Source organism: Geospiza fortis, unplaced genomic scaffold (genome assembly GCF_000277835.1).
Source record: "Geospiza fortis unplaced genomic scaffold, GeoFor_1.0 scaffold112, whole genome shotgun sequence".
NCBI classification, from domain to species: domain Eukaryota; kingdom Metazoa; phylum Chordata; class Aves; order Passeriformes; family Thraupidae; genus Geospiza; species Geospiza fortis.
Genome location: NW_005054298.1, coordinates 8,685,392 through 8,696,330, shown reverse-complemented (window position 1 = coordinate 8,696,330; position 10,939 = coordinate 8,685,392). Strand labels below are relative to the sequence as shown.

The 10,939-nt window shown below is 40.1% G+C and overlaps 1 protein-coding gene across 3 annotated transcripts in view; it reads right to left on the bottom strand.

Moving 5' to 3' along the window:
* MYLK (myosin light chain kinase) overlaps positions 1 to 10,939 on the bottom strand; it is a 194,324-nt gene that overhangs the window by 92,815 nt on the left and 90,570 nt on the right. For all 3 annotated transcript variants that reach the window (XM_014306826.2, XM_031056337.1, XM_031056340.1), the window contains one exon: positions 4,904 to 5,056. In XM_014306826.2, coding sequence (XP_014162301.1) covers positions 4,904 to 5,056 — 153 coding nt within the window. The remainder of the gene's footprint in view (positions 1 to 4,903; positions 5,057 to 10,939) is intronic.

Genomic DNA, 10,939 nt, shown 5'->3' with positions numbered 1-10,939 from the left:
ATGAGGTCAAGAGCTCATAAGCAGGAGCAGCTCTATCTGCTGAATAGTGTTTGCTTACAAAGAGTATTAGGCCTGTATTAAAAAAGAAAGAAAGAAAGAAACAAAAAACCAGCAGTGTGCAGAAAACAAGCTTCAGCAGAATGTGTGGCTGCAGAGCATTAGAACCCACAGGAGCACTGTGCCTGCCAGCCTGCCCTGCTGCTCTCACTGCCCACACCTCATGTGTTCCATCTTGGAAACAGCCAGGGGTGCTGCTGCCTGGGGGAAGGGGGCTGCAGAAATCTCAAGGAGTGTGCAGTGGGTCAGGTATTTTGTTTGTCATTTACTGCAGAGCTGCAAGGCAGAGGACATTCTCCTAGGAGTCACAGCAAGTGCTATAGCTTGATACCATACCCAGAGAAAGCTGGACCAGACAGTCACCTGCCCCTCTGATGTGCAGAGAGTCTTGTTTGCAGAATAAGAGAAGCTTCCCCATGCAGTATTGATGTGGTTTGGCACAACAGAGCCCACACTCTTCCCACTCTCCCTGCAGTCCATAATCATGTGTAGCACACCCAGGTACTGGTGTGAATGCCAGGTAATTAAATATCCCTTTGACACATTTTTTCTACAGGTGGACCTGACCTGTAACTCCCTGTCAGCGATCAGTTAACTGTCAGACAACCACATATCAGAGGGCTTATCTCAGAAATGAGGCAGACCTGCAGAATTATTGCCATTTCTGGGAGCTGGCCTTACCTTCCAACTATATCAGTTACTACCTCCATCTGTATTGTTTTGGTACTCTGATTGTCACAGCCTCAGCAAAACAGTGACACCAACTCACTATACATGTGCATCCAGAGTCAATTAACTTTCCCTCACCTCAGCTTCCTATTCATAAAAAATGATTTAACTATTCAACCACCCTGATTAAAATTATTAATAAATTCATAATAAATAACTTTATAATTTATTCATAGCCTGATGAATAAGTTCATAAATAAAACTGAGTATCTGCAATCCCCATCAGTGTATAATCACCATATATTTCAGGTGACCTGAATGTACTCTGGAAATTCCGGTTAAGAGCTGGTTGGTTTGCTTGTTTTTTTAAGTAGGATGCCTGGTGTATTTAAAAATGCCTTGTGTACCTATTTTCATATCATAGAACAGTAAGAAAATGGTAATATGAAATGTGAAAATGTGAACACCAAATACAATAGCTTGCACACACAATAACAGGAACAAATCAGTCATGCACACGTTGTTTAAAAACTTTAAAAATAAAATGTGCATCAGCCCCAAAGCCTCCCAAACTCTGATTTTCCTGTGTGTGGAAAACAGGAAAAATGCATAAGAAAAAAAAAAATCCTACATTTAGTAGCAAATGGTACCAGTTCAGGGAATTTCTATAATTGAGTGTTTGAATAACACTGGACCATGTTTCTCACTTCTCAGGCTTAGATGCATTAGGCTAGTGCACCCCACTCACTGGGAGGTTCAGTTAGAAATTATTCTCATGGTGAAGACATTTGTTAAGCTGTTTTTTTCCAGGGAGTCCTGCTCAGTCCCTGTAGTTCCTCTCTACCTGTGTGTCAGCTTTGAGAAACTGCTGACAGAGGGAGGACAGCTGTCAGGGCTCACCTCATCTACTTAGTCCTTTACAAGGCCAAAATCAGCTTCACCTTGATTAACTTAGTTTCTCCACAGACTACCTGATGGATCTACCCCAAGTTGCTCAGCCTTCAGATCGCTTACTTAAGCAGAGAGATCTGAAGTGATCTGAATATGGTAATTTGTCCCTTTAAATAAGCACAAGACTGATGAATTTGAATTTTTTAAGACTATTACATTTCTATATGAATCCCATCCATATGAAACATGGGACTTTTTTGATACAGTGCCAAAAGCCTCCTACAAACAACTAAGTACCTTCACCCTTTTCTATACAAAACTAAGGAGTAATACTGAGGTTGCCCAGTGCTAGACAGAATAAGGAAGAAAAAGACAACCATAAATGAATCTGAGACTGATGACTTAGAAGGAAAGTTATGCCACAATTAGCTTAGCTCATTATCCAGGGCCCAATGCAAATTATGCTGAAACTACTGGAAAAAATCCCACTCTTGAATTTAACTGGAACAGTAACCCTTTACTGGGAAAAGGACCTTTGAAATGTTTCCTACAGTAAACTTCTTTCACAAAAACAAAGTAATAGATCATCAAAAAGGCAAAGACTTCACAGAAGTTGATTAGAAAACATGGTGTGTGGCTAGATAACACCTGTAACCTACTAGCAGGTTAAGAATCATCTTGCACTACAATTCAGATGTGAATTGAACTGTTTGACACTCACTATCCTTGCTGCTAACTTTTCTGAGTTATCTATGAGCTGAATTTCATTTAGAAAAATAAAATTGAGTTTTATTGTTAAGAGAAGCTATTCACTCCAGGTAAAATTTCCGCAGTGATCAGTGTAGATATTTCTCTTCATGAAATACTTGCTGCAGTAGAACAGCAAAGCCAAAAATGGCAGTATGGATTGAAATGTAGACCTAGACAGAGATGTGTCCAAAGACCACAGAAGCAAGTTAAGGAAAAGCTGGATTCTAAGACTGGTCTGATACTGATTATATGCCAAAAACATCCCTTCCTTCTTAGATTAAATATGGCTTACTTCTCACATACAAAAGGAAAATATTTCTCTAACAATGAATGAATAAACTGAGCACTGCAGCAAACTTGACATCCTTAAATCATCTTGGAGACAAAAAGGACCTGGATAAGGATGGATTACAATTCAGAAACTATTTTACAGACTTTATTCCACGAAGCAATGCTTGGTCAGGAGAGGATTTTTGAAGTTTTCTCCCTTTCTCCACATACAACCATTTTCTGGTGTAATCTGTTTGCACAGGCTAAGCCTTTAGAGAAGCCTTAGTAGCAGCATTCAGAGACTCAGAGAACTCTAATGCCAAGAAGATTTTGATAGAGATTCTGATGGAAAAATACACACAAGCAGATAAGAGATTTGGAAATTAGATTTTAAATAGGGTACTATTTTTGGCAGAAAAATCCACATTGATCTGAGTTTTGGGGAAAGTTACTGTAATCCTCATGGCCACAGGGACATAATGAGTTTTAGGGAAGAAGAAGACAGGATAGCTAAAACTGTAAAAATTGAACATGTAGTTTTACAGCCTGTCATGTATGTTCTTAATTCTGCTCTTATTCTTCCCCCTCCCTACTCCATGACTCCTAGAAAACAGAATGGGATGCAGATGAGAGAAGCCCCATGATGGTTTCTCTCAGCCTTCCAGTCCTGTGTAAAGTGCAAGAGGAATCCAACACAGTGCAAGAGTGACTCCATGGCCTGAAATAGCTCAGCAGAGCAGGCAAGCCCAGGAAAAGGCTCCCATGTTAGCATTGCCTGTCAGCCCTAAAATAACTGAGAAATGCTCTGTCAGAGGGGACTGTCCCTTTGGTTTCTGAGTCCCAGTCAAGGATCAGAAAGCCCTAGGTCAACAACAGCTCCCTAGAGGTGGACCACTCTTCACTGGCCTTTAGCTAATGCAGATGAAATGCTTCAGAGAAATCATAACTGATAACTTTGAGAACAGATTAGTTTCAGGTTTATTTTAAATTGATGTTTTCTTACTTCATGCCATTTTTCAGGAGGGGAGAGTGGAGAGGGGATGATTATATTTCCAATTTGGTGATCAAGAAATTAACTCATGGGTTTAGAGAATTACTTTGTTTTTATTTTAACCTTGTCACACAGATTAGGGGCAGGCATAGCACTAAAGAGTTGTAGACAAACACCCCAGAACACTGGTAAACAAAGACAAGACTTAAGATCACAGGGATCAGGGTACTTTTCCCATCAGACTGATTGTTCAAATTTAGGGCAGGTATTATTTAGTTATAAACAAAAGGAATAGTTCCCTTGGCAGCTGTCACTCAGCAGTCTGTTGGACAGGCAGTGACAAACTGCTATAACTTTGGGGAAAAATCATTAGCAGTGAAAAATACCAAATACAGGCTTGATTGTAGAGGGAGGGAGAGTCTGAGAGAGGGGGATTGAACAGAGAGGCAGGAGGGGATAATCTCCAGGCCATTAATCAAAACACCTGAATAGACTGATGTCAGGTGAGATTGAGAGAATAAAGACCATGATATTGATGGATACTACCTCACTATCCATTGAATTCTGTCACCTCTTGTCTTCATTTTGAATTGTGGTGCTTTAGAATGTGTTTGTTGAGATTCTAGTACAGAATTATGGCTTTCATGAACAAATAAATTCTGTCAAATCAGCACTCTGTCAGATTTCTGAGACAAGTCACCTCAATTGCTTACTACAATGTTCTTCTGGTACTTCCACTACCAAAATTCCACTTATTGAGAGTTATCTATCAGTTAGCTGATAGATGCCTGTTCAGAATTATATCTGATAAATCCTGGTAACAGAACAAGAATATTGGCATTTGCTATCACAGCTGCAGTCCCTGGCAGGGACTTTTTTCTGCCTTGCAGGAGAAAGAAGCAGCATCTGCCTCCTCTCTGTAACATTCTCTGATGGGTGATATTGGTGATACTGCAGTTATTTTTTTCTTTCAGTTGTCTCAGTCCTTTCTTACACTGGTAAACCTTTTCCTGAACAGCCTCACTGCTTTCTATACTAAGCCCTTGGGAAGGTCAAAGCACTAATACCTTTTTCTGAAATGTGCTTATTACTTTACACTACACAGTCCTTAAGCACTTAAGTTGCGCACATCTCCAAGGTGGAGAAGAGGTACCCAGCTGAAGAAGCTTGGAAAAACATGGAATCCACTCACAACCACCTCTGTTAAGGATCCAATTAATTTCTGTTAAAAAAGATTGTGTGACTGTAGTAATTACAATAGTCTGAGATATTCACCTTTGACTGTGACCTGAGCACTGCAAGATGCCTGTCCTGTGTTGTTTTCAGCCAGACAGGTATAAATTCCATCATCTTCTGGTAGGGCATCTTGGACAGTCAGTTTTGCAACTCCATCTTCAAAAGTGGAATGGGCATATTGAATTGGCTGGTCTGCAGACAGAAAGGAAAAGAACTGACTTAATACATGAGCCACGAATTTCAAAAGCACTTTAGTTTTCAGTGAAATCTGGATGCCTAACACCAGCCAGCCTATGAAAGTGCAGAGCCAAATCCCACTCTGTGCACAGCCACTGCTCTCTAGTGACTACAAGCAGCAGCATCCCAAGCACAAAGCACAACATGGTTGTCAGACAAAGCTCACCACCAAATTCACTGCATGCTACCTTGAGTAGCAGCAAAAGGATAAAAGTTCATTTTGGATTCTCTTTCAGGTGGATAAGACCAGAACTGTGTGTTTCTTTCAGACGTGGTCTCCATCTTGTAATTTGCCGCAAACTAGATAAAATGCAGAGAAAGCTACATGTGTAAAATCTGTTGGGCATGGAGAAGCACTTGAAGTCCTCTAAGGGGTATTTTGTAGTGGAAAACATTGCAAGAGAGACAGTAAAAGCTGCAATGGAACCCAGAAGCTGATTTACAAAAGCAGTCAATCTACACTACAGTATGGCCAGTAACAGAAGGGTGCAGTCTCATGTATGGTGATGTGATTATTATTATTTTAAGAAACTGCTTCCTAGAATTGGTTTGACATGCTTAAATATTAGTATAGATGGCTTAAAGTTGTCTTGCTATTGTTTCAGGAACTGTCATGAGTCTCAGCCTCACTTTCTGAAATGCTTCTGCAATCTGTTTTCCCAATATTAAATAGTTTCCACTACTGACTCATCTTTGGTTGCTTTCCCAGTGTATGCAATACTTAAGCCAGCCTTATACCTGTGCATAAACATCATGCTGGAAATAGAAATCATGGTCATCTAAGAGAAGAGGATGAAACAGCAGAGAAATTGTGCAGGACTGATCTGAAGATGTCTGTTGCTCAGGAGTTTGTGGTCAAAAAAGATTGAAATTTATTTCATTGCCAATGTAATTTTAAAGCACACAGCTCTGGGGGTTTTATGAACCAGTTCTGCACTATGAGCAGGATAAATTAAATGATGGGACAGATTTTTCTCTCATCTCTAATGTTCAAAGGAAGCCAACTCAGAAGGCAGTTATTATCTGTTCACTATCTATATGCACACACAGTTTCATTCTGAAATACAAACATATGCCAAAATCAGCATCATCCAATACCTGCATATATTATAAAATGTGGTATATGATCTTCATCCTTTGCTTATAACCATCTGTTAAGTCAGTAAATTTTCTATTGCATGAAAAATTGGAGTAAATATTTAATCAACTACCCAGAAGAATTTTAAAATAAAATCTCTCCAACCTTTGTCACATGTCACTGGCTCCTCTGAGCTCATTTTCACTCAGTCACACACAGACTGTTGGAACTATACACTAAACCACAGGGTTTCTGCATGTGGGAATAGCACTACATTCAAATACATACAGGCTGAGCTAAACCCCAAGCAGACAAAGCTTTCTGATAGAGGACAAGGTGCACTGGACTGCCTTCCTAGTCCACCTATAGAATGTGTCACCTGACAGGGTCCTTGCCTGGCATTCTGACACTGAAACTGTTAGTGGTGACAAATGATGCTATGATGCTGTACCAGAAACACAGCCAAGATAAAAGCTGCATCATGAAAAGCAGAACAATGCCTTTATATTTCTGTTGTAAGTAAGCAGATGAATATGGAAAGTGTTCTGCATGGAAAAGCAAAATGTGGACTCCTTTACCATGTCCTCACATTTTGCCAGGAGTCTTTTTCACTTCAGCTCCCAACAAAACAGGCTATTTTTTAGCACTATTCAAAAAATAGTGAATTCACTTACAGGACAGACTTTTCATTAGACCCCAGAAAAAGAACACAAGAATATGAGCCCTTAAGAATAACCTGCAGCAAGACTCTAAGTTACATCCACAGTACTTATATTTTGATGTAATAAAAACAACTCTCCCAGTAGTGAAATGTTCCCTTCTCCAGAGGCAGAACAGTCAAATCTCGAGGACAGCTTGGCAGCAGGAACAATAACAAAAAATACCTTTCTGCTGGCATGTTATGCCTGAAGAAAGGAAATTTTCCCTGGGCTCATTTATTAAAAGCTTTCTGGACAAATCATAAAGCTATCCTAAAACCAAACACTACTGAGAATTGTTATGCTAAAGTCATGGTCATATTGTTCTTAAATTCAGCAGAAAGAGGTTCAATTAAACTTAAGGAGAAAGAAAACCCACAAGGAAAGCAATATGAATAAAAAGTTACGTAACAGTCATACACTTCTTAATCCTGCAAGTGAAAAATAAGTTAACTAGAAAGTATTTTAAAAAGATAAAGTAAATTGGAGTTACACACTGAAGTATTGTCACTGAGAGCACAACCAAAAAGTTATTTATAAGGAGTTGGTGAGGGCAGAACTAAAACACAGGAATTTTACTTTCAGGGAAGTTGCCAGCACATCAGTGACAATTCAGAAAGAAACTTAAATAAGACATAGAGGGAGAACAAAAGGAGAAAAGAACCACCTTGAAAAAGTTGGGAAAAAAGCTTTAATGGTAGATTTGCAGAGAAGAGCAAGAGCTGGGATGAAACTCGTAGCTCAGTGAGGTAGCTCTTATTTGTGGACTCTCTATGAATATGGAAAACTACTTATCCTTACAGATGGTAAGAAGTAATTACAGACAATGCAAAGTATACATAATCTATTTTTTGTCTCACTTGACCTGAAGGAGAGGTCAACCTCTCTAATGCTTGGAAAATATTTTGAATTGGTATGTAGTCACAGCTGGTAAATAGTCTTGGTATCTAAAGTAGTACTTGGATGTAACATTGTACAAGTTGTTGCAAGGCTTTCAGTTCTCAGGTGGTGTGGATTCCTTGGACATTGGGGCAGGCAGACTGGACACCATGCAGCCTGCTCAGTGTCCAGGGATGGCCAGCCTGGAAGGGAGCAGGTTGTGCTGCCTTCCTTTTTTTTTTCTTATTTGTTTCTCAAAGCAGCCTTCTGTTCCTGTTTCTTATGGTTGATAACTTGGTCTTTGCATTCATTATTTCACCAAGATATATATGCTTTCCTGACTATTCTGCTCAAATTAATTCTGGTTTGTTATCATTGTCATGCTTGGAAGACAACTTGAATTTGATATTTTCTAGTGAACTTTATACATCCTGTTCCACATGATTTTATTTCTATGGAGTTCTGCAAAAGTGCTGTATTTTAAACAGTAGTGAGATTGCTCACAGCATACTGCTTTATCCTCTGTCCTAATAGAGTTCAGTTGTGAATATAAAAAGCTTTATATTGCAGACAGGGAGAGTAGATGCTAACAAACCTTTTTTTTTAAACAGAACTGGTCTGCCTGCCTCCAGTAATATACTGTGAATATACTGTTTTCTTCCTGTGGCCAGTTGATGAAACACTCCACCATGTCATTTTGCCAAAAGAATTGTTATGTCTGCTTCGAGTAATATTTCACAACTTTCTCCTTTATTTGATCAGGGATATAAATATGAGGAGTTTGTAGAATCTAGCTAGATGGTAGACAGGAAGGAAATGTTTGCATTCAAGTGGATATCACAACAGCCAATTTGATCCTTAAGTAAAATAACCCTAGGAGTGTACATGGAATTATCAACATTATACAACTGTTTATACTCCTTTCACATTTGTATCAAAATGGTATATAAACAGTTATGTCTCACAATCCTATGCAAGACAGAAAAGCATTAAACTATAGTGATATATTTCAGCAGCCTGGAATGAAAGTCGTGTGCTTGTGTCTTCACAGTAATATATGATATGTCTAATTTTTATTATTATGAGAGTTTCTTGTGCTTCTGTTACCCAGACTCATCACTGACTTTTGATTTAAGAGCAGAGTGAAGTTAATGCACTGACTGTCACAGAACTTTAATGGTTTGAAATCCAGCTAACTAAAAAAACCCCACCTACATTGTGATATTGAGGCAACTGCAGCTAGAAGCTTAGATGCAATGTAAACATGATTATACCCGAACAGGGGCAGACATATGGATTCAGCAAGAAGAAAGGTCAGTAAAAAATAAACGACCTGAAAAAAGGCAGTAGGACACAATGCATCACAGGAACATGTGGGTTATTTATGTCTAGGCTTTGTTTCTCAGGAGACAACAGTGTTCTGATTAGAACATGGCTACACAAATGGAGACCATATACCTGTGCCTGATGAGCTGTAAGTCACTTGAAAATCAACCCAAAGCCAGTGATCTGAGACAGGAAGATGCTCTGTATGTGAAAATAACTGAATGTAACTACATCAGTCAATGTCTAAGGGAACACTAGGAGCAAGGGTACCTTGGATATGAACGTGAAATGACTGACTCAGAGTTTCTCCTGAGCTGCAAGACAATTCCTGAACTGCCAGAGATTCTGCTCATATCTGCAAAGGAGGAACTTCAGCATAGCCTTCAGACAGAGAAACAAATGGTGTCCAATGGGAGAGTGTCAGAACCTTTACTCACATGTTTTGTGTTGTAAATAAAGCACTGGCCTTTCTATTCTGGACATGGAGTTATTGGGAAGGGGAACGGCCCAGGTTGTGGGAACATACCAGTCTCAAGGTCATGGTTCATTTGCCCTGCCACCTTTTTCAGTTAGCCCATTAGCTAAGGAAAAGCTCTGAATAGCCCTGAATAGCTCAAGGAAAACAGAGATCATGTGCAAATAATTAATTTTAAAATAGCCACACACACACACTCAAAGATAGATAGCCTGGGAGAGTCTGAAAAAAAAAATCAATTCCACTTTAGGAGTAAAAGAGGTGATCAAGAGTTAAGCTGAATAAATTTTTCTAGTGTTTTACAGATATGGCTTTTAATGGAGAGAGTCCTTAGCCAAAGCACTAGTGCCTGGATCACTGAAATCATTTGGAATCAAAGCAAAACACCGATTTTTGGGTCTAGCATGACATTAGGAGGCAGTTAAGGAAACTTGACTATTCAGCTGTGTAATCAGTGCGGGGTAGGAGATTATACAGTCTGATAAAAGTAAAAAATACTTAGCTTTAGGCAAACGTTAGAATGCCAAGGAACAACATATTCTAGTTGAGAAGAAACCAGAATAGCTTTGATTTCAAGATCTTGGGAACAGAGCTACTAACACCTATTAGGACCTACCCAGCCGATGGAAGGGTGGAATCAGGCTTTGGTCTCCTCCCTACCTCTGAGTGAAATACTCAGACTGAAAAGCATAAACACATGTATTGAAAAATTAATGATCACTTGCTTTCCTATATCCACCTTAAGGTTGTTTGCATTGTACAGCTGGAATTGTGCATTTTTTTTTCAGTTGGTCTCATTGTGGTGATAATAATGCCAAGGTGGCAAGTTTGATCCCTGTACGGGCCATTCATGTAAGAGTTGGACTTGATGATCCTTGTGGGTCCCTTCCACCTCAGAATATTCTGTGATAATTTGCTTAGAACTGCAGGATTCTGTGGGATCACGATGCCAACCTGTTATACCTGGAGCAGAAGCTCCTGCCAAAGGCAGGGGGGCAACACAATATTCAGCACAGGGCAGCAGCACAGCTGTGTGACACAGCCCAGGTAACTCAGCTGGCACAGGGATGTCCGTGTGACACAGCCCAGGTAACTCAGCTGGCACAGGGATGTCCCCAGCAGTGGCACAGCCATGTGACACAGCCCAGGTAACTCAGCTGGCACAGGGGTGTCTGTGTGACACAGCCCAGGTAACACACCTGGCACAGCCGTGTCACCAGCGCACCCTGCTGGTCACTTTGCAGAACTGCGGCAGCACAGCCCCTGCTCAGAGCGCCTTTTCCGCGCACTTGGTGCTCCTGTAAAAGGCTTTCCTCAGATGTCCCAGCGGGCTGCATTAGGGTGATTGAGCGCGCTTTGGGTTGTCAGTGCGTTCTTGCAGG